Raw genomic sequence first — 24846 nt, 5'->3', positions numbered from 1 at the left:
ACAATGTAGCTGAGAGGCCGTTGACTAGAAGATAGAAGTGTGTTTGCTGGCTCTTTCTCCTTTTTACTCCACCAGTGGCAAGTAAATTTTATTTTTTTATTTACTCTCAAAAGGACTAGGTGAGATTCCTTTAAAAAAGCCTCCTGGGCAGCCATGATTCCTATTTAAAAACAGGAAAAAAAAAAAAAAGAAAGAAAGAATGGGAAAGAAAACCATAGAAGTGAGTATAGAAGGCACTGAAAAATATTTCATGAATTACTTTACAAAATGTACTGGTGGGGAAAAATAGATGTGGGGAAAATGCAAGAGTGATCTAAATTGAGAGAGATTTATCCCATTTCTACACCATAAGCTCTCTATTGAAGAGATGTTTAAGCACTTACATATATGATATCTAGTATCTGAGATATGGATATAATCCTAAAATATTATCTCTAAATAACTGTGTATGTAGCAATTCTTTTTTTAAAAGATTTTATTTATTTATTTATTTGAGAGAGATAGAGAGAGAGAGCACAGGTGTGCAGGGGGAGGGGTAGAGGGAGAGAGAGAATCTCAAGCAGACTCCCCACCGAGCACAGAGCCTGATGCAGGGCCAGATCTCATGACCCTGAGATCATGACCTGAGCCGAAATCATGAGTCAGATGCTCAACTGACTGAGCCACCCAGGCACCCCATGTGTGTAGCAATTCTTATAAATATTTTAGACATTCCTAGTCCTCGAATTCATGATCTTGGCCCTAGTGGTCACAAACCTTATAAGGCCACATCTATTGATTCAAATATCTATTGAATATCTACTGTGTGTCAGATACTATTTTAGTTGCTGAAGATACCTTGGTGAATAAGAATTACACAATCACTGACCTCATGGAGTTGATGGTCAGGTGGGAAAGCAGACCTTAAACAAATAGTTAGCCGTCCATCCCCAAATGAAACGATTTCAGTGATAATAAGTGCTATGAAGAAAAAGTTTGGTGTCCATGAGATTATAAAATGGTGGTGGTGGTGGTGGAGAATTTCAGGAAAGACCTTCCAGGAGTACTGGCACTTAATTTGGGACTTGAAAGAAGAGCAAGTTTTGCTACATAGAGTGGGGGAAAGGGTGTTCTAAGTGGAGAAAAGAGTAAATTTGAAGGCCGAGTGGTAGAAAGAAGTTTGACAAGTTAGGAGGAAAGGGAGGCTGTTGTGTGGGACTGAGAGGGACAATGAGTAATGCCAGTTATGGTGGGGTGTAGGGGTAGGAGTCAGATCATGCAGGGTTTTGTAGGCCAAGCTAAGGATTTTTAAGTTTAGCCTAACAACAAGGGAGGAGAATCTGGAAGTATGGAAGCATCCTTATGATTACACGATTATAATCTTTATGATTATAGTTGTAATTAAAAAAGATTACTCTAGCAGTAGCTATGTTAGACATGAAAACATTTTGCAATAATTAAAACAGTACTGGCAGGTGAATTAAATGGCAACTCAATGTACAGAAGAGAAAGTTCAGCAAAAGACCCACCCAAATATATATAGGAAATTTGTATGTGGTAAACATGACATTTTAAAATAAGTGGGGAGAAAATGGATTACTTATTAACATTTGGGATACCTGAGTATCCTTCTTGAGAAAGAATAAAGTTGGACCTATACTTCAGAAATTTAAGGACACAAAATGAAGTCATAAAAATCCCAGAAGAAATCATGGGAAAAGTACAAAAAATAATATTGTGGGTGGGGAATGCCTTTTCTGAGTAGGTTTCAAAATCTAGGTATCACAATAATGGTGGCTTGTCCTAGGCCCTGGAGAGATGGCAGTAGATAGCTTCATGGCATATTTTAGAGGTGGAATCATCAGGAGGATGATATTGAATGGGGGTGGATGAAAGAGGGAGAGCGTAGAAAGATGTCTAGGATGACTTAATGACTTCTAAATTTGTAGTTTGAGGCATCCAGTGAGTGGTAATATTGCCTTCTAAGATGGGGAATAAGGGAGGAGGGATTGTTGCAAGGATGATAAAAAAAAAATTCAGCTTTGTGTTAAAATATTTCATGCTCCAAAGGACACAACCAAGAAAGTGAAAAGACAACACAGAGAAAAACTATTTGCAAACCTGATAAGGGAGTTATATCCAGAATATATAAAGAACTCTTAAAACTCAATAATGAAAAGACAAATAACCCATGAAAAAATGGGCAAAAGATTTGAAAGGCATTTCTTTAAAGAAGATACATGAATGGCCAATAAGCACACAAAAAGATGATTAACAATATCATTAGTCATTAGGAAAATGCAGATAAAAACCACAATGAGATATTTCACACCCACTAGGATTGCTATAATCAAAAAGATAGAAACTAACAACAGTAAATGACCATATGGAGAAAATGGAACCCTCCTACATTGCTGGTAGGAATGTAAAATGGTGCAGTAACTTTAAAAAAAGTTTGGCAGCTTATCAATCTGTTAAACATAGAGCTACCATATGATTCCATAATTTCATTCCTATATGCTTACCCTAGAGAAATAACACATGGCCACACGAAGCCTTCTACAGGAATGTTCATACAGCATTATTCATAATAACCAAAAAGTAGACACAACGCACCAAATGTCCACCAACTAATGAATGGTTAAACAAAATGTGGAATCTTTATACAATAGAATATTTGGCAATAAAAAGAAATTTAAGTATTGATACAAGTTACAACAGAGATAATCCTCAAAAACATGTGAGGTGAAAACAGTCAATCAAAAAACTACATATTATATACCATGTATATGAAATATCCAGGATAGGCAGTCTATAGAAACAGAATATGGATTAGTAATTACCTAGGGCTGGGACGGGGAGGAGAAAGGGAGAGAATAGGAGTGACTGCTTATGATTACAAAATTTTTGGGGGGGGGTAATGAAAATGTTCCAAAATTAAATTATAGAGATGACTGAACGACTCTGTAAATATATAAAAAGCCATTGGTTTGTATGTTTTATTTTATTTTTTAAAGATTTTTTATTGTTCATTTGAGACACAGAGTGAGAGAGAGAGCATGAGCAGGGAGGGGGAGAGGCAGAGGGAGAGGGAGAAGCAGGCTTCCCGCTGAGCAGGGAGCCCGACGTGGGGCTCGATCCCAGGACCCCGGATCATGACCTGGGCGGAAGGCAGACGCCCAACCATCTGAGCCACCCAGGCGCCCGAGTTGTATGTTTTAAACAGGTGTACTTTATAGTATGTAAATTATATCTCTAATAAAGCTCTTAAAAAAATTCAACTTGTGATATATTAACTTTCCTAAATAAACCTGTGAATTCTCTTAAAGAACTCTGTTCTGGGGATGTCAGAAGCCGCAGAGTTTAGGGAACGATAGAAGACCAGGATGGGAAATAAATTGACAGAACATTTTATTTTCTTCCTCCAGGTGCTTCGAATGAGGCCACGCCCTTTCTTCGTTCCCTAGCAACCAACTCCCTAGCCACTAGCTCTCTTTCTCAAGCCTTACTCTGTCGTCACTTCCGCTCTGCGACAGGAAGAGAGGTCAGAGCCGGCAGCTTTCCCGGGAGTTTGGCGTTTACTGGTCTGCTTCCGCTGAAGAGGTGGTTCTTTCCCTGCAGCCTCCCGCTCTATCCCAAGTCCCACCTGCCCGCCTGCTGGTGAGGCTCTGGAGGAGTCTAGAGGTCTTCGAGGGTCCGGAGATCCGCGCGAGAGGAAGGTGAGGCCCGGGAACGCATGGCTCCCAGGGCAGAGTAGGGGACTGGCGGGGGCAACTCTTGGGGTATATGTAGCATCCCTTCAGCTTGGCTTCGTTTATCTACTGCGGCACCGAGAGCTTTTCACTTCTCCCCTGCGGACCACCTTGGTTTCTGGAAATTGGGACTTTTCGGCCTCCCTCCCCCAACGTCCCACCTCCTGCCTTTGAAAGAAGACCCTCATACAGAAGGCTCGCCCAGGGCTCGCCTGGCTGCTGACTCCCAATCCCGCGCAGACCCTGAAGTGATCCGTCATGACCTCAGTGTGAGCTAGTGACCAACTTGTGACACTTTCCGGAGTCCTAGGGTAAATGTTTATCCGTGCGCATGGTCGTGTGTGTATGAGTGTCCTTTATTTCCTGCAGATTATGAGCTAGGAGAATCCTGGGCTGTGTTTGGCCAGTGTGTGTTTTGGCTTTTCTTTAACTTCTCTGCCAGTGTTTTTTCCTTGTTCTTGCACATCAAACAACTTCATGCCGCCTGTTAGGTGGTAGGAATTAGCACACTGGAATTCCAGCACACTGGAATTAGGCTGGAAGCTCCCAGGAGTTACTGATTTTTTTTTTTTTTTGGGGGGATCTTAGCTTGATCTTTGAGGAGTTCAGTGACCTGTTTGATTTAGGCGATTTTTAGTCAGTTTTAAGTGTTTATGTTTAATTATTATCACTTTTTGTTTTTAAGTTTTTAATGTGTTTGTGTCTTACATCCAAGACCACAGGTTCTTCTTGGACAGAGACTGTCATATAGTACTGTTGTGACCCTCATAGCCCCAAGCACAATGCTGAACACATATAAAGGCTCATTAATTTTTAAATTTAAATGGCAGAAAATACACATTCTAACATTTTCAACTTAATATTGAAGGGGTCTATTTAAAGGTAGTTCAGCTCCTGGAAAGGAAAACATAAAACAAGGTCTTTTTAGATAAATGTGTTTAAAATTTAGAGGCTGCCTAGAAGACTAGATACAGTGGTTTCAGTAGAAGAGAAATATGGTGCATCTGCCTTTTAGGAAGAGAACACAAATAATGGTGTTTCATTGCTTATATCTTTTCTTCTCCTCCTCCTCCTCCTTCTTTTTATTTTGTTTTGTCTTTTTTTTTTTTAAAGTAGGTGTTGTATCCTGACTTACAGACCCAGAGGTGCTTGCTGCCATTATGGGAAATCAGCTTGCTGGCATTGCTCCTTCCCAGATCCTTTCTGTGGAGAGTTATTTCTCAGACATCCATGACTTTGAATATGATAAGAGCCTGGGAAGTACTCGGTTTTTTAAAGTTGCTCGAGCGAAGCACCGAGAAGGCCTGGTGGTTGTGAAGGTCTTTGCAATTCAGGATCCCACATTGCCTTTAACCAGCTATAAACAAGAGCTGGAGGAACTGAAAATCAGGCTTCATTCTGCCCAGAACTGTCTACCTTTTCAGAAAGCAGTAGAAAAAGCATCTGAGAAAGCAGCCATGCTCTTTAGGCAGTATGTGCGAGACAACCTCTATGATCGCATCAGTACCCGTCCATTCTTAAATAACATTGAGAAGCGTTGGATTGCTTTCCAGATCCTAACAGCGGTGGACCAAGCACACAAATCTGGAGTCCGTCATGGGGACATCAAGACTGAGAATGTAATGGTCACCAGTTGGAATTGGGTCCTTCTAACTGATTTCGCCAGTTTTAAGCCCACTTATCTTCCAGAGGACAACCCAGCGGATTTCAACTATTTCTTTGACACTTCTAGGAGGAGAACTTGCTATATTGCTCCTGAACGTTTTGTCGATGGTGGATTGTTTGCTACTGAGTTAGAATATATGAGAGATCCTTCAACTCCACTTGTAGACTTACATAGTAATCAGAGAACAAGAGGAGAGTTGAAGAGGGCAATGGATATCTTTTCAGCAGGTATTCGAATTGGTCAAATTTGCCAAGGGGGGATGTGCATATATTTTAACTCTGGAACATTGAAATGTAGCTTTTAGAAAATCCCATATGTTGAGAAATTATTTTCTTGGTATCTCATATGCTATTCAGATAGATACAGCAGTTTTTCTTTGGACATGTTTAATTGCCTAGGAAATACAGAGTGGTTATTTTATTCAAATATTTAAAAAATATTTGAATTCTTCTGTATGTATCAGGCATGTCTTTTTTTTTTTTTTTTTTAAAGTAAACTCTACCCCCAATGTGGTGCTCAAACTCATGACTCATGATCAAGAGTCACATGCTCTACCCACTGAGCCAGCCAGGTACCCCAAGGCACTGTCTTAAGTGCTAGAGGTGGATGGACAGTTATGTCCCTCTTTTCTTTTTTCTTTTTTTTTGTAATGTCCCTCTTTTCAAGGTGTTTACATTTAATGGGGAGATAGATATGATATTGAAAGAGGACATTTCAATGCAGAGTGATTTGCTGTGGGGGTGATAAGCACAGGGTGCTGTTATAGGAGTATAGAAATATTTAAATTAATCTTCATGGTACGGGTAGAGAGGCAGTATCAGGAAAGGCCTCTTTATTGGAAAGATCATACAAGTTTTTTAAAGATTTATTTATTTTAGAGAGAGTGCTCGCTTGTGTGTGCACGAGTTGGGGGAGGGGCAGAGGGAGAGAATCTTCAAGCCAACTCTCCCGCTGGGCAGGGAGCTTGACGCTGGGCTTGATCTCAAGACCCAAGAGATCATGACTTGAACTGAAACCAAGAGTCAGACGCTTAACTGACTGAGCCCCTGGAAGGATGATTTTTTTTTTTTTTTTAAAGATTTTAATTATTTGAGAGAGAGCACAAGAAGGGGTAGGGTCAGAGGAAGAAGCAGACTCCCCGCTGAGCAGGGAGCCTGATGCGGGACTCGATCCCAGGACTCTGGGATCATGACCTGGGCCGAAGGCAGTCACTTGACCAGCTGAGCCACCCAGGCGCCCTGGAAGGATGATTTTTAAACGGAACTAAAAGATGATTGGGAGCTAGCTATGGCAAGAATAGCTTGTTTCAGGCAGAGTGTTGCTTATACAAAGACTTGAACACCAGAGCATGAGGCACTGATTTATTAGGACACTTAAAGTAGTTTACTATATCTGGAACATATAGTGTAGAGTGTGAGGTAAGCAAGCCCCAGATCAGAAAGGGTCTGGCGTGCCCGTGCTATCCTACGGGGGCATTATCAGGTATTTTAGATAAACCCTGTAGCATGGAGAGTAGATTGCAGGAGAACTACCTTGGAGAGGGGAAAACTAGCTAGAAGTAAACTGTCGTAGTCCAGATAAGACGTGACCCTGACAAGCTTAAAGTTGTGATAGAATTGGAGAGGGAGTGGAAAAAAGAATACTTCAGAGATAGGTAGAATTGTTAGGACTTGGTGATTGATTGGTAGGTGAAGTCAAGAGCACTCCTTTCACCCCGGCTTGGGAAATTGGGTGGATTGGCAATGATGGTCACTGACATAGGAGAAATAGGAGGATGAACAGGTAAAGGGTATGGGAAGATGATGAAGTCTCATTAGATATGTTGAGTTGAAGGTGTCTGGGGGATATCCAGGAGAAGAAGTACAATAGGCAGGGGCGCCTGGGTGGCTCAGTCGTTAAGGGTCTGCCTTCGGTTCAGGTCATGATCCCAGGGTCCTGGGACCGAGCCCCGCATCGGGCTCCCTGCTCTGCAGGAAGCCTGCTTCTCCCTCTCTCACTCCCCCGCTTGTGTTCCTGCTCTCGCTAACTCTCTCTCGTGTCAAATAAATAAATAAAATCTTTAAAAAAAAAAAAAAAGAAAGAAGTACAATAGGCAGTTGCTTATAAAGGTTTGGTGCATAGAGATTTGGGATGGAGGTGGAGATTTGATAGTTACCAGGAAATAGGTAGTAATTGTAGCCAAGGTAATGGGTTTGTAACCAGTGAGGGTTTGTAGAAAAGTGATTCTTAAGCTTTTTTGGGATCCCCTTAAAGATTTTGTTGAAATCAATGGCCTCCTTCTCTAGAAGAAAGTACCATGCATTAATATACATTATTTCACATACACACACCACTTGAAGCCAGGCCATGGATTCTAGATTCTTTATGAACTTTTGGGAAGAGAAATGGGCTGAAAATGGTATCCTGAGGAATACCATGTGAACTCTGTATGTATCAGTGCCATTTTTCATGAATTTTGCAAAGGTTGGGTTTAATCTGTCCACTGCAAAGAAAACATAAATTGAACGGTATTTTAGATTACTTAGGAAAAGTAACGTAATTAATGAAGAAGTGTATTTCATTGAGGGTAATGAACAAGAATTGTTACACAGGTTTGTAACCTCTTTTGGTCCATTCAGCTTACTAATATGTGTCCTGAGATAATACTGAGGGGTGTTTTTTGATAAGCTTAAGAATTAGCTTCCAGGCTGTGAATATAACAAGATTAGAAATGTAATTCATCAGAGTCCCAACTTTATTGATCAGTGAATTTATCAAAATTTTTGGCAAACCATTTTTACTTTTAAAATTCCTTTAGCTTAGAAATGTGATCACTTTAATCTTGGGATCATTTATAGGCTTTTTTTTTTTTTTTAACTGAGGTATAATTGGCATATAACATTACATCCTTGTGACTTATTTTATAACTGGAAGTTTGTTAGAGTTTTAAAATTTCAAGGGTCAATGAAAAGTTTATATTTATCCTTTCTGTGTGCATTATAGTTCCGTAAACTTACTCAGCATTTGTTTTTCTAGACTAAGAGTCCTATACTCTATTGGCTGAAGATAGGCCCTTTAAATTTTTTGAAAGAGGTGGGTGGGATATGTCCACTTTGTACTGCTCCTAAGATTTGATGTAGGCTCTTTGGGTTTTGAATGTTACTTTTCTCCATCTTGATGCACATCCATGGTTCGTGGCTGCTAGTTTTGGGGAGGGGTATATATTCTCTGTCTCTGGTCATATAAGTGGGCAGAACCCTTTTCCTGGAGATCTTTCATTCATTTGCTTGACAAATATTTGAGTATTATCTATTATATATGAGACACTGTGTTGTGTACATGTTGGGAGTACAGCTCTGAACAAGACTGACAAAGTTTTTGCCCTTAAGGAGCTTATGTTCTAGTGAAGTAGAAAGAGAATAAAAAAGTAAACAAGTTAATTTTCGTTAAGTGATAAGTGCTGTGACGGAGTTATGACTTTTAAGTGTTATGACAAAGGTTGGTAGGAGACGACTTTAGATAGAATGGTCAGAGAAGACCTCCTGTATGAGAAGGTAACATTTGAGCTGATATCTGAATTATAAGGACTTAGTGTTGATGAAGACACCTTGAACAATTTGTTCCATAGGGAAATACTGCCTAATAACACCTTTTCCAGAACAACATTCTAAAAGTTGCAAGAAAAAAGGCCTATATTCACCTCTGTATTAGTTTGCTAGGGCTGCCATGACAAAATATCTCAGACTTGGTAGCTTAAACAAAAATTTATTTTCCCTCCATTCTAGAGGCTGGAAGTCCAAGATCAAGGTGCCAGCAGGAGTGATTTCTCCTGAAGCCACTCTCTTTGGGTTGCAGATGGCCACCTTCTCATGGTGTACTCATAAGGCCTCTTCCTTGGTGCCCCTTCTTACAAGGACACCAGTCATAATGGACTTAGGACCTTATTTAACTTCAGTTACCTTTTTAAAGACCCTGTCACCTGTATTTAGTCAGGTTAAAGGTACTGGGTGTTAGGGCTTAAATATATGAATTTTGGGGAGGGGTGGAAACACAACTCGGTCCATAACAATCCCCGTTTTGTTGTAAAGAGTCAAATGTAGCTATGTTTCTTTCTGACTTTTTACTTGGAAATTATTTCAAACTTAGAATACTTTAAAAACTTGCAGAAGAGAATCCCCAGATTCACTTGGTTAACATTTTGCTCCACTTGCTTTATCACCTGTACATTTTTTTTGCGCCCCGCCCCACCCCCCATGATTTCCCCCTGATTAAGTTTCATACATCATGGCTCTTTACTTCTAAGTACTTCAGTATATATCCTAAGATCCTATTCTCTTACATAACACTTACATAATTGTATGTTGCAGTTATCAACTGCAGCAAATTTAACATTGATAAAGTAATTTACAATTTTAATTCTAATTTTGTTTTTGACCCAATAATGTCCCTTACAGCATTTGAACTGCTCCAGGATGGGACCCAGTCTGGGGTTTGGTATTGCATTTAGTTGTCATGTCTCTTTAGCTTCCTTTTCATTCTTAGCTTCATAGCCATTTTTTGTCATCATGACATTGACATTTTTTGAATACTACCTCACTCCTTAAATTTTTAAAAATTATTTTTATACTTTTTATTTTAAATGATAGATGTTGCAAAAATAGTGAAGAGTGCTTCTCCCAGCTTCCCCACTAGTGATATATTATATGACCAGTACCACCTCAAAGTCTGGAATTGACATTGGAGCATTACTGTTAACTAGATATAGACCTTATTCAGTTTTCACTGGCTTTTACCTGCATTGTGTGTTTGTGTGTGCTCATGCATGTGCTCATGCACCTCACTCCACCCCTTTGTTTTTTCATAGGATGTACCTCATTTAGGGTTTGATTTTTCCTTTTGATTAGATTCAGATTATTCATTCTCAGTATACTGTATATGTGATGATGCATCTTCACAGTATCACATCTAGAGACAAATGATGTTTGTTGGTGATGTTAATTTTGATCACCTGGTCAAGGTCTTGCCTGATTCTCCCCTCTATAGTTACCGTTTGTTTTTTTAATCCCTTGTAACTAATAAGCAGCCTGTGGGAAGAAACTTAAAGACCATGCAAATACAAAAATATGCAAATAGAGGCCAGTCATCACAACTTCCTTCTTGATTTGGCATCCATTGCTGATTCTTGCCTGACCCAGTCTTTGATTGTAAATGATGATTTTCCAACTCTAGTACTTCCGCCACATTCACCAGTGGGCCCTCAGCATTCTGGCATACTCAAGTGTCCTCTCTTTCCCCTCATTTTTTTTTTTTTAATTATTGGTATGGACTTACTAATTCCTGCACCCAGTTTGCCGGTATTTTTTGGAGGGTTTTGTGTCTATATTCATCAGGAATATTGGTCTGTAGTTTTCTTTTCTTGTAATGTCTTCATTTGGTTTGGTACCAGGGTAATTTTGAATGAGTTGGAAAGTGTTACCTTTTCTCCTGTTTCTTTGGGACAATTTGTGAAGGATGGTTAAGTATTTTAACATTTGATAGACTGTGAAGCCTCTGTTAAGACATCTTGTCTTAGGCTTTTCTTTTGTGGAATGTCTATTATTACTTTACTTATAAGGTCTATTGAGATTTTGTTTCTTTTTAAATTAGCTTTGGTAATCTGTATCTTTCCAGGAATCTGTCCATTTTATTTAGGTTATCTAATTTGTTGGCATACAGTTGTTCAAAATATAGTTCTTTTTCATTTCTGCAAGGTTGGTAGTGTGTCTCCTTTTTCATACCTTATTTTAGTAGTTTGAGACATCTATCTTTTTAGTAGGAGTCTGTCAGTTTTGTTGAGCTTTTCAAAGCACCAACCTTAGATTTTGTCGATGCTCTCTATTGTGTTCTATTCTCTTTCACAAATTTCCATGCCAGTCTTTATTATTCCTTTCCTTCTGTTTGCTTTGGTTTTTGTTTACTTTTCTTGTTTCTTAAGGTTACGGTTAGGTTATTGTCCTGCACTCTTTTAAAATATAGGTGTTTATAGTTAACACATTTCCTCTAAACACTGTCCTAGTTGCATCCCATATGTTTTGTATGTTGTGTTTTCATTTTCATTCATCGCAAAATATTTTTCTCATTTCCCTTTGATACATTGATTATTTAGGAATGTGTTGTTTAATTTCTACACATTTGTGAATTTTTCAAGCTTTCTTCTGTTATTGATCTCTTATTCCATTGTGGTTTGAAGGACATGATTTGTATAATTTCAGTCCTTTTAAACTTACTGAGGCTTGTTTTATGGCCTAGCATATGGTCTAACCTGGAGAGTGTTCCATGTGTACCTGCGAAGAATTTGTATTCCTCTATTGTTGGGTGGAGTGTTCTTTTGATGTCTGTGTTAGATCCAGTTGGTTTGTAGTGTTGGTCCGGTCTTCTATTTTCCTTCTTGCTTATGGTATTTTTAATAGCTATTTTAAGTCTTTTATTCTAAAACTTGACACAAATAGGTAGAGATTAATTTAAGAACTTTATTGAGTGTTTATTATGTGTCAGGAACTGTTTAGTTCCTGGAAATTTTTTAGTGAGCAAAATAGGTGAAAATCCCTTCCTGAAAATCCCTTCTAGAGTGTAAAGTGGAGTTTACACTCTAGTGGGTATACAAGATGGTAAAGAAAATAAATCCGTAATATATTTAATTTGGCAGTTGGTGCTGTGGGGAAAAACAGCAGGGAAAGGGAAAAGGGAACATGCCAGGCAAGAAGTATGGGGTAGTTGTGGTGGTGGGGCTTGCAATTTTAAACTGGTTAGTTTACTTACTGCTAATATCCTAAATGACATTTGATGAAGGACCTGAAGGAGGTGGAGGTATAAGTCAGGGGGACATTTTGGGGAGTGCCATTCTAGGTAGAGAGACCAGCAGATGCAGATGCTGTGAACTAAGGTTATTTAAGGATCTTTTTAAGACTTGTGAAATATAGGAGTGCCTGGGTGGCTCAGTTGGTTGAGTGTTTGACTCTTGATTTCAGCTCACGTCATGATCTCAGAGTCATGAGATCGAGCCCCACATGGGGTTCCACATTGAGTCTGGAGCCTGCTTAAGATTCTTTCCCTCTGCCACTGTCCGCCCCCCCCTCCCCCAATCCCACATGCACCTACACTCTTTCTCTTTCTGTCTTAGGAAAAAAAAGACTTGTGAAATGCAGGTCATATAATGATTCAGTGAAACTGGTTTGTCCTTTTTGGAATGTGGATAGATTTTTTTTATTCCTTGTTTGAAGATTATGTAAGTGCATAATGATTGGGCTATCTTTCCTTCCCTTTCTAGTCTTATACCTGTACTTTGTAACACTCCTCACGTTTGTTCACTGGTTTATTTTATCTGTCTTCCTAGAATGAAAGCTTCATGAGGGCAAGGATTTTATCTATTATATGCACTGCTAGTGTCTAGTGTATAGTAGACACCTAATAACTTTTTGTTTGATGGTGAATAAATGAGTTGTCAGATATGAATTCTCAGTTCCTTATGAACTTAATGTCTAGAATAAGTCCATATTTAAAAAAAAATCATTATTTCTTGTGACTTGTAATCTGTCTGTAAATATATGTATGTATATATTATATACAAACATTCATTTTAAATTTGAGAACTAGGAAGTAATTTCATTTGATTTTTCTTTTTTAAGATGGAGAAATATTCACTGGGCTTCTTTTTTTATTATTATTATTATTATTTATTTGAGAGAGAATGAGATAGAGAGAGAGCATGAGAGGGGGGAGGGTCAGAGGGAGAAGCAGACTCCCTGCTGAGCAGGGAGCCCGATGCGGGACTCACTGGGCTTCTTTTGACTTTACACTGAAACTGATGATAAGGCAATAGACATTTTCCTGTCTTGCTTGATCGTAGTTGTACGTTGTGTTAAAATTTTTAATTCAGTTTACTTAGGGATTTTCATTTTGAGTTTTGCAAATTCTCTGAATTCTTGATCTGTATTAAAGATACCTTGTATTGCATTTTTAATGGATTTATATCTGTTATTTTCCAGGTTGTGTTATAGCTGAGCTTTTTACAGAAGGTGTACCACTGTTTGATCTCTCTCAACTTCTGGCCTATAGAAATGGACAGTTTTTCCCGGAACAAGTGCTAAATAAAATTGAAGATCGCAGTATCAGAGAATTGGTAACTATGCTACAAGTATTCTCCACTAGGTTTTAATAGAATTGTGTTCTCACTTTTGCATTAGACAGCTCTCTGGAATTTTATGAATTTGGAACAAAGCAATAAAGCCCCATAGACAATTACGAACAGCCTATTTTTATTTACTTTGTTAGGGAGAAGTGTATAATACTTTACCTCTTTTCAGGCACAGAGCTCATTTGACTAAATTTTATATGTATATAAACCATGCATAATGTTACACACACACACACACACACACACACGCACGTCTTCAGCTCTGCTTTGGATAGATTTGGGAGGAAGTAAAGAGGTGCCTGAGGGTTAGAGATGTTGTCCAGGATAGAGCTTGCTAGTAAGAAATGAAGACATATATCTAAAACGAAAGAGACAGGAAACATTAACTTGAATATAATACAGTAGTATAGGGCCATTTCATATAGAAACACCTAGCTTGGTATGTCTCTCTTGAGGCTGTTCTGGAAAGGAAGGCTATAGAATCACTAATTAGTATAGCAGAACAGATATAAAGAATTCTGTGGGAGGTCACATAAGCCATATATCCACCTTACTGTTTGAGGGGATCTTTATTAAGTCCATCAATACAGTAACTGATGGCTTATAATGATGATGACTCTCAGTCATAGAAAGTTATAGTATATTAAAATATTCTGTTTTAATTTCTCTTACAAATGGCAAGTATTAAAAAATAAGATGTTTTAGAGGAAGCCAGTTTAGCTCATGTTCAGTGAACCGTGCACTGGATTAGGAGTTGGTATACCTGGCTGTTCTGTCTTTGGGTATGGCACTCATCTGTCATGTTACATTGGCTAAGTGACTTCATGAGTTTGGGCCTGCATTTTCTTAACTATGAAAGGAGTGAATCTGACGAATCTTTAAGGCTTAATCTGAATGTAAAAGGAATTCTATTTAAGTCACTTTTCCTGATATTTATAATTCATTTGATTCCTTGCAAGTTCAATGCTAGGTGCCTATTTAGAATATACACAGAAAGCTCTAACTAGATATATTTTTATGATATTTTAAGTACTTAAATAATGACTGATTCACTGAAGATCTAGGAAAAATTAAGCTGTGCTCTGTATATTGAAAGAAAATTATTTCCCTAAGATGTCAGAAAAGATGATAAATTCAAATTAGGTATATCATTTCTAGGGTTTGTAGGATTTAACATCTCTTATACACTTGAGAAGTTTAAACCACTGATTCCCTTTTTGACTAGATCCTAGAACTACACTTAAACCATGTAGTCCCTTGGACTTGGGGTATTAAGACTCTAAATCATAACTGAGATATGTAAATAAATTATAGTGGTTCTCTGATTCTTTTCAGAATCGTGTGTAATTTTATATGTAAAAATGTGTATACAGTTTTGTTCTGGAGAAAATCCCATTGTTTTCCTCAAATTCTCAGTGGTATTACCCCACTCAAAAATGTTTAAGAATCCTTGAGTTGTGGGCAGCAATGTATTACTCCCCTGTCTTAATAAATGGGAATGCTGAACAGGGTATATCTCCCTTTGTGTCTGGGCCATCTGTAATACATTACTATATAATTCCTTGTTGCTCTGTAGGATAGTAGTAGAGTCACATATTACTTGTAGTCCGGTTCTGAAAGTAGTTTGAAAGGCAAAGATTGAGAAGAGTCAGAGTTACCTCAGAAATTCTTTATGTCATGTTTAAGTTGCCCTTGTAGCTTTCATCTGATTTAATCTGCTGTTCTCAAATCTATTTTTTACTCCTTTTCTCCCCTTGGTGTAGGTAACTCAGATGATTCATCGTGAGCCAGATAAACGTTTAGGGGCAGAAGATTACCTAAAGCAGCAGCGTGGCAATGCCTTTCCTGAAATATTTTACACATTCCTTCAGCCCTACATGGCCCAGTTTGCCAAGGAAACATTTCTTTCTGCAGATGAGCGCATTCTGGTTATACGGAAGGATTTGGCCAACATAATTCACAATCTTTGTGGACATGATCTGCCAGAAAAAGCAGAAGGAGAGCCTAAGGAAAATGGGCTGGTTATCTTGGTGTCTGTTATAACGTCCTGTCTGCAGACCCTTAAATACTGTGATTCCAAACTTGCTGCTTTGGAACTTATTTTGCATTTGGCCCCAAGATTAAGTGTAGAAATTCTTTTGGATCGTATTACTCCATATCTTTTGCATTTCAGCAATGACTCTGTTCCTAGAGTGAGGGCTGAGGCCTTGAGGACGTTGACCAAAGTTCTTGCTCTTGTCAAAGAGGTTCCTCGCAATGATGTCAATATCTATCCGGAATATATTCTGCCAGGCATAGCCCACTTAGCCCAAGATGATGCTACTATTGTTAGACTAGCCTATGCTGGTGAGAGTTTATTGTCCAAGTAATAGCTGCTCATTTTTTTTTTTTTTTTTTAAGATTTTATTTATTTAATTGACAGAGAGAGAGACAGTGTGAGAGGGAACACAAGCAGGGGGAGTGGGAGAGGCAGAAGCAGGCTTCCGGCCAAGCAGGGAGCCTGATGTGGGGCTTGATCCCAGGACCCTGGGATCATGACCTGAGCCGAAGGCAGTCACTTAACCAACTGAGCCACCCAGGTGCCCCTAGCTGCTCATATTTTTGAAGTTAGTGACTATAATACCTCTTGTTTCTCTTATTTGGGAATTCCAAGAGTGAATTATAGTCCTTGAACTATTTGTGTACATTTTAATAATTTTTGTAGCTAATCTGTTCCTGGGACTCAACTTTTGATTGTACTCATTTTTGAAGTGATCAGAATTATAAAGTGAAAAATATGTAATATAGAATTCTATGATTTTACTTGGTATACTACATTTAATTTGGAGTGAGACTAATGTTTACAAGTATGTTCTGACTTAGTGTCTTTAGGTCTTTATGAAGTTTCTCTAAACAGATATGCTAGTTTGAATATCACCTGTAGGATACAAGTCTATTGCCATTCAAAAAGATGAATTTTGCTGGATAATTTGGTGTTGAAAGGTTAGCCTATTACCAGATTTTAAGGTCCTTTTAGTTACTGTAGTGCTTAAGGTGTGTGGCTTCTTTGAGATGAGGTTATAACACATCCACCTGTTTTATTTGTAATTCTTACTCATAAAATTCATGTTCTTAGCTCCCCAAATTAATTCTGCATACTAATTTTTGCATGGAAGATGTCACTGAAACATTAACACAATTCATAATTTATTTTTAATATAATCTGGAAATCACAGATTCTGTTTTGGTCTTTGTAAATAGTACATAAAGTGTGGTGATGATATTGTCACTTTTTTGAAAGGTACTTGCTAGGTTTATTAAATTTACTATTTGCCTGTCATTTTAATGGAACATATGAAAAATGGTTTTTGGACTCTGGCCTTATCTCTAGGTACACCCACAAAGTGGTGGTTGTTGGGTTTTTTATTTTCCCCTATACGTATATTTTTATTTATATTTATCCATTGCCTATTATTTATGGTTTCTGGTTTCCGTAACTGTATAGGTATACATGTCAGGCCTAGAAAATTCAGGATTTCTTTAAGAAAGGTACATTTGAGTTTATAATTTGTAGCATAGCATATTTATAATTCACTTGGCAAACATAATTAAACCAGAAAAATCAATAAAAGTTTATAGGTTTTAAAAACAAGCTGTATCTTTCTTTAGAGTTTTATTACCTACTGTTGGTCTTAGTTTGTTCTCAGTTGTGTTAAATGGGTAAGGTTCTGATGTGTAGGTGCTATATTAACATTGTGACAGTCAATTACTAATAGGGATAGCAGAAAAATAATAACTACTATTTATTGAAAAACCTGTGTCAGAGCATCTGCTGCTCAAGGTTGCAAGGATTTGTTGCAAGAGATATATAAATTTTAAGATAGATTTCAGATTCTAAGATACATGGATTCTAAGATCTATATATCTTTTGCAACCAGTCCTTGCAACAACCTTGAGCAATAGATGTTATATTACGTTCATTTTACAAGTGAGGAAATTGGGAATGGGAGAGGCTAAACAATATGACCTAAATGTATCTGGTCTCACTCTTTCTCAGTTCTCAGAGCTGTTGTCTATACCTTGACTCTGAAGCAACTCTTCTTTTCTTTGGTCTTCTGGGTCTTTATGGTGAGAGTCTATGGTAACCCAGGGTCAGTGCTGGTACCTTGCAGTGTCCCTTCATCGTGGCTTAGTGCATGATAAAGCTGTCTTTTTTTCAGTAGAGCCGGAAGTCTATTTGAACTTTTATGGTTAAGTATAATTAAACCACACACGTCAGTAATTCTAAAAGTTTAAAATCAATTTTTAAATGTCTTTTACAGTATTCTTTTTAGACTCAGAGGTGGTATAGATTTGTATCTTGTGTAAACTTTCAAGTGTGTTGTGGTGTATGAACTTAAATGGGGAAAGAGGCATAGATCTACTCAGATTTTAGAAGTGCCCAGGAAAGTAAGAGACTTTTCCTAATAAAGATACATCCATTAAAGTGGGGACATTCATCTAGAATTTGACTTATTATCAGAGGATGGCCCAAACTCTCCCATCTTTAGGGTGAGCTTGCATTACAGGTATTCACGTACAGTACGCACTATAGTAACTAAAAGGACCTTAAAATCTGGTAATAGGCTAACCTTTCAACACCAAATTATCCAGCAAAATTCATCTTTTTGAATGGCAATAGACTTGTATCCTACAGATGATATTCAAACTAGCATATCTGTTCAGAGAAACTTCATAAAGACCTAAAGACACTAAGTCAGAACATACTTGTAAACATTAGTCTCACTCCAAATTAAATGTAGTGATCCTTTGGGTACTTAGAGGTAAATTTTTGTTCTTCAGAACAATGTTGAACCTGTTGGGGGTTCGGAGGGGGTGGGACTCCAAGATAAAAGTAATCACTACATTTGATAGTCTCAGCAATCTCAACTCTTGTGAGATGCACCTCAATTGTAGTGGTGTTAAAAATTAAGGAAAAAGTGAGTCTGAGAATTGATTAAGGTAGTTAATTAAGCTCTATGTTCAGTGCTGTTTATTGCTAAGGAAAAGAGTGCAGTCTTCTCCTGGTACGGTCATATGTTAAGATGCACAGAAATGGGAGGGAAAGAAGGATAGAGATACAGGCATAAATAAAAAATGGAGGGGAGAAGAAAGTGTAAGCAGATCTGATAGCAAATGTGACAGCAGAAATTAGATATTTTCACAGTGGTAAGGAATATCAGACAGTCTTAGAGACTTCTCCTTAGAGAAAGGAGAAAATACAACTGCAGAAACATGGCAATACTTTGGTTCATTAAGAAATTCAGAGTATCACAAGGAAAGCAATCTAATAATGGTTGATTCAGTTTAGTAATAGCTCTTTGAGGTAGATGTGACTTATGTATGTGTGAAACATACTCATATGTTAAGCAGCCACCTAGTAAGTGTCAGGGGCTGAGATTTGAGACGGGTCTGTGATTCTGAAGCCCAGCTTAGCCTGTTATTTTATTTATTTATTTTTTTAAAGATTTTATTTATTTGTCAGAGAGAGAGTGAGAGAGAGAGGCGGGCAGAGGGAGATGCAGGCTCCCTGCTGAGCAAGGAGCCTGATGCGGGACTTGATCCTAGGACCCTGGGATCATGACCTGAGCCGAAGGCAGACGCCCTACTGACAGAGCCACCCAGGCATCTCAGCCTGTTATTTTAATGTGAATGTTTCTCTGTTAGTCTAATGTATATCTCTCACCTGTTAAGATACTGTTTGTAGGTCTCTCTAGAAGGATTAAGCTTTTCCCTCAGTAGATTTGAATGCTATATTTTGGGATATTTTGTATTTTTTCCCCAGTCTTATTGAGATATAATTGACCTATATTACTGTATAAGTTTAAGGTGTAAAGTATAATGGTTTGACTTACATATATTCTAAAATGATTACCACAAGTTTAGTTGGCTTCCATCCTCTCATATAGGTACAATGAAAAGAAGCAAAAACAGAAAAAAGTTTTTTTCTTTGTGATGAGAACTCTTAGAATTTGCTCTCTTAACTTTCATATATGTCATTATAGCAGAGTTAACTGTAGTGTTTATGCTGTACATTTTTGTATTTTTAACAAGTTTATGTTTCATTATTAAAACTGTTAGTTGTAGGGGCGTTTGGGTGGCTCAGTTGGTTAAGTGTCTGCCTTTGGCTCAGGTCGTGATCCCAGAGTCCTGGGATCGAACCCCCACATCCTGCTTCATGCTCAGTGGGGAATCAGCTTCTCCCTCTGCTCATCACCCACTTGTGCTCTCCCTCTCATAAATAGATAAAATATTTAAAAAACTGTTAGTTGTAGATTATGAGATTAGTTACCAAAAATCTGATTAGGTTAAATGCTAAATCGAAAAGTCCTACTTTTCCTCCTTAGTTTTAAGATTATTATTTATATGTATAAAGACAGGAGGGGAAAGTTATAAACATTACAAGGATTTAAGATTATAATAATAAATTTTCCCTTTTTTTGTAGAAAACATAGCTCTGCTGGCTGAAACAGCTTTGAGATTCCTGGAATTAGTACAGTTAAAAAATCTCAATATGGAAAATGACCCAAATAGTGAAGAAATAGATGAAGTTACGCATCCCAATGGCAATTATGACACAGGTAATATGATTTTCTCTTCCAGATTTCTTATTATTTGGAATGAATTACTAATGTGGACTTGAAGGAAACTATCATTATAATTTTCATGTAAGATGAAAGAATACCATATATATATATGGTGTGTGTTTCCTATATATGTATATATATGTGTATATATATATATGTATATATATAGGAAAGGTACCTGGTGTTTCATTGTTCTCTCTACTCTGTATACACTGTATACCAGATACACTGTTACCTAACCAGAAAATGATTAGCTTGTTGCCACAGATTCTAAGTTCAGTTGTTTTTCAGCCACAATTGATTTGTGTCAATAGTAAAGCTAGCTGAATTGTATAATTCTTACAAGATGAAAGAAAAAAACATTGACAACATCATAGCTAAAGCATCTAAGCCTTTTCTCCTTATGTGAGTATAGTTTGAGTATCCTCAATCATAAACTGTGTTTATGTTGTACTGTCTGTGATTTATGGATCAAACCCCACACCTTTTGCTTTAAATGAACAGATGTGATGGTAAACTCTTTGAGGTCAAAGTTTCTGTCTTAAGTTTCTTTACATACAAACAACTCTTAGCAGGCTTTTAATTAATGTTTATTGAGTTAAAGATTTAGAAGTAAAAATAATACACTTAGATCTGTTCTAGGATATTTCTAGTTCAGGAAAACTAGAGAAATCTAGTTTTAGATTTTTATGCTATACACAACAGTAATGGCTTTATTACTTATTAGAAGGGCATCATATTTAGCATATATTCTCTGCAGTTGAAGACAGTGGAATAATTTTGAACTTATAGAAGAATGTATCAGAAAGGAAATCCTCGCTTTTTTCATGGAATTACTTAGAAAATGATACTGTCCTACATTCTATAACCATGTAATTGGATGTTTATAGATAATGAAGTTAGGTGTTAAACCTTTTTTGGAGTTAATCTAAAGTTTGTCTTAATGCGAAGATAGTATTTTGCATATCAGACCACCTTTTCTCTTGAAAGTGGCTGCACCAGGAGTGGCCTCTGCCCTCATTCATTAAGCCAACAGATAATTGTTAAACATAAGCTCCACATTAAGCAATTATGTGCCTGCTCTAAGCACTAGAAATATAGTGGTGAATAAGACAGAAAAGATCCTCCTGTTGAGCTTACATTTTTAGAAGGGAAAGGAAAAAAGGAGGGCGTGTAGGAGATAAAGTCAGAGAAGAAGGTGGTGGCCTTATCATGTAAAGCCTTGACAGGATTTGCAGTATATTTTCTGCTTTCTAAAAATTTAATAAACTGACCTTAAAAATGCTTTCTAAAAGTATTAAATTGTACCATCAGTTTATATCCTTAACAAGTCTAGTATTTTAAGTCCTTGATCAAGTTGATTTTATTGGTGGCAGTATGATCATTTTGGTATTATCCCATAGTTTTTCTCCTTGAGCCTCAGAAACAGATCTGTTTAATTAATGAGTTGGTAACCATGCTTGTGGCATATGCTTATCAGGGTGTTGTTCTTCAGTTTTTTTTAAGATTTTATTTATTTACTTGATGGAGAGAGACACAGCGAGAGAGGGAACACAAGCAGGGGGAGTGGGAGAGGGAGAAGCAGGCCTCCCGCAGAGCAGGGAACCCGATGCGGGGCTCGATCCCAGAACCCTGGGATCATGACCTGAGCCGAAGGCAGATGCTTAACGACTGAGCCACCCAGGTGCCCCTGTTCTTCAGTTTATATTTTGGTTTCTCATCTATCCTTCAGAGCTTTGAACAGTGGAAAAATTTAGTGGTTTATAGACTTTTTATAGTGGCTTCTCTAATTGTTCTTTTTCCTCCAAGGAGTAAGAAAGAAGCCTACGTCTATATCTTGGGGGAAAAAACTGATCCTATCTTTATTTTATTTTATTTTATTTTTTTAGAGCTGCAAGCCTTACATGAAATGGTCCAACAGAAAGTTGTCACTTTGCTAAGTGACCCTGAAAATATTGTGAAACAAACCTTGATGGAAAATGGAATAACACGGCTGTGCGTATTCTTTGGACGTCAGAAAGCCAATGATGTTTTATTGTCCCACATGATCACTTTCCTAAATGATAAGAATGATTGGCATCTTCGTGGAGCTTTTTTTGATAGTATAGTTGGTATGTTTTACCATTTGTTTTAAAATACATCTTTAAGATTTTGAATTGTTCTCTCAAATAGTACTTCTGTGAGGTCTGAAAGATAGGTGACAAGACTACCAATTTCATTAATAATGAAATGAGCTCCTAGTGTTTCTGTCTTTATGCTGCTTTTGGATGATAAAAATATCTTAGCTAATCAAGGGATTGGTTAATTAAATTGTGATTCATTCATATGAAGGAATATCATGTGGTCATTAAAAACAATGTTTTAAAAGAATATTTAATGACCTGGGAAAGTACCATGAAATACTATTAAAGTGACCAAAGTATTGGTACTATAAGGTAATATAACAAATATGTTTATAAAGAAGTCTGGAATATACTAAGATTTATATAGTGATTATCTCTGGGGCTGGGATTGTAGGTGATTATTTATGTTTTTGATATTTGTCAAATTTTTTTATAGTAAACATGCATCAGAAAGTAACTTACAATCAGAAAATAACAGTTAAGCTACAAGTGTGAATGAAAATCAATTTAATTAGGCAGAAAATTAAAGCTTGCAGGCTATGCTTTGTGTAAACGGAAAATGTGTGAAAAATTAGTTTTTTTCTACTTTTTTCAAAGTGTTAATTTTTTATTTTGTTCATTTGTTTTTCAGATTCCACATATAAGTGAAATCATATGGTATTTGTCTTTCTCTGATTTTTTTCACTTAGCATAATACCCTCTAGATCCATCCATGTTGTTGCAAATGGCAAGATCTCATTCTTTTTTTGTGGCTGAGTAATACTCCATTGTATAGATATACCACATCTTCTTTACCATTCATCTATTGACGGATACTTGGCTTGTTTCCATGTCTTGGTTATTGTAAATAATGCTGCAATAAACATAGGGGTACATGTATTTTTTCGAATTAGAGTTTTTATTTTCTTTTAGGTAAATACCCAGTCGTGGAATTACTGGATCATATAGTATTTCTCTTAATTTTTTAAGGAACCTCTATACCATTCTCTGCGGTGGCTACACCAATTTACATTTCCACCAACAGGGTACAAGGATTCCTTTTTCTTTACATCCTCGCCAACATTTGATGTTTCTTGTGTTTTTGATTCTAGCCATTTTGACAGGTATAAGGTGATGTATCATTGTGGTTTTGATTTCCATTTTCCTGATGATTAGTGATGTTGAACATCTTTTCATGTATCTGTTGGCCATCTGCATGTTGTCTTTGGTAAAATGTCTGTTTAGGTCCTCTGCCCAGTTTTTTAATCAGATTATTTATTTGGGTGTTGAGTTGTAGAAGTTCTTTATACATGGTGGATATTAACTCCTTGTAAGATACATCATTTGCAAATACTTTCTACCATTCAGTAAGTTACCTTTTAGTTTTGTTGATGGTTTCCTTCACTGCAGAAGCTTTTGATTTTGGTGTAGTCCCAATTGTTTATTTTTGCTTTTGTTTCTTTTGCTTGAGGTGACATATCTAGAACATGTTTCTATGGCCTGCGTCTAAGAAATTACTGCCCATGTTTTCTTCTTGGAATTTTATGGTTTCATGTTTTACATTTAGGTCTTTAATCCATTTTGAGTTTATTTTGGTGTATGGTTTAAGAAAGTGGTTCAGTTTCATTCTTTGCATGTAGCTGTCCAGGTTTCCCAGCACTGTTTATTGAAGACACTGACTTTTCCCATTGTATATGCTTGCCTCCTTTATCATAGGTTAATTGACCACATAGGTGTGGATTTTTTTCTGGGCCCTTTATCCTGTTTCATTGATTTGTGTGTCTGTTTTTGTGCCAGTACCATACTGTACTACAAGTTTGCAGTATATCTTGAAATCTGGGATTGTGATAGCTCCAGCTTTGTTCTTTCTCAAGATTGCTTTGGCTATTTGGGGTCTTTTGTGATTCTATACAAATTTTAATATTATTCTGGTTTTGTGTAAAATGTTGGCATTTTGATAGGGATTGCATTGAATTTGTAGATTGCTTTGGGTAGTATGGACATTTTAACAATATTTTTCCAACCCATGAGCGTACAGTATCTTTCCATTTGTATCATCTTCCAGTTTCTTTCATCAATGTTTTATGGTTTCCAAAATCCAGTTTTTCACCTCCATGGTTAAATTTATTCCTACACATTTTATTCTTTTCGGTGCAATTGCAGATAGAACTGTTTTCTTACTTTCTCTTTCTGCTGCTTTGTTACTAGTGTGTAGAATGGCAAGATTTCTGTGTATTTTGTATCCTGCAACTTTACTGAATTTATTTATTTTAATAGTGTTTTGGTGAAGTCTTTAGAGCTTACTGTATATAGAATCATGTTATCTGCAAATAGTGACAGTTTTACTTATTCCTTACCAATTTGGATACCTTTTATTTCTTTTCATGTCCAATTGCTGCCCCTTAGACTTCCATTACTTTGTTGAATAAAAGTGGTGAGAGTGGACATCCTTGTCTTCTTCCTGTTCTTAGAGGAAAAGCTCTTAGTTTTTCACCATTGAGTATGATGTTAGCTATGGGTTTTTTATATATGGCCTCTAGTATGTTGAGGTATGTTTCCTCTAAACCCACTGTGTTGAGAGTTTTTGTCA

The 24846-nt window shown here is 37.1% G+C and overlaps 1 protein-coding gene across 5 annotated transcripts in view; it reads left to right on the top strand.

Moving 5' to 3' along the window:
• Nucleotides 1-3499: 3499 nt before the first annotated feature.
• PIK3R4 (phosphoinositide-3-kinase regulatory subunit 4) overlaps nucleotides 3500-24846 on the top strand; it is a 76690-nt gene continuing 55343 nt past the window's right edge. Inside the window, exons 1-6 of one of the 5 annotated variants that reach the window (XM_081801790.1) lie at nucleotides 3500-4042; nucleotides 4848-5624; nucleotides 13401-13534; nucleotides 15313-15895; nucleotides 20014-20148; nucleotides 22044-22265. In XM_081801790.1, the coding sequence (XP_081657916.1) occupies nucleotides 4892-5624; nucleotides 13401-13534; nucleotides 15313-15895; nucleotides 20014-20148; nucleotides 22044-22265 (1807 nt within the window). In that variant the 5' untranslated portion in view covers nucleotides 3500-4042; nucleotides 4848-4891. Of the gene's footprint in view, nucleotides 4043-4844; nucleotides 5625-13400; nucleotides 13535-15312; nucleotides 15896-20013; nucleotides 20149-22043; nucleotides 22266-24846 lie in introns of all 5 variants that reach the window. The other 4 variants (XM_081801785.1, XM_081801804.1, XM_081801794.1 and 1 more) reach the window with 4 other exon arrangements.

Source organism: Leptonychotes weddellii, chromosome 1 (genome assembly GCF_054177405.1).
Source record: "Leptonychotes weddellii isolate Sample4059 chromosome 1, ASM5417740v2, whole genome shotgun sequence".
NCBI lineage: Eukaryota > Metazoa > Chordata > Mammalia > Carnivora > Phocidae > Leptonychotes > Leptonychotes weddellii.
Note: the sequence above shows the minus strand (reverse complement) of the source record. Positions and strands in the feature narration are given on the sequence as shown.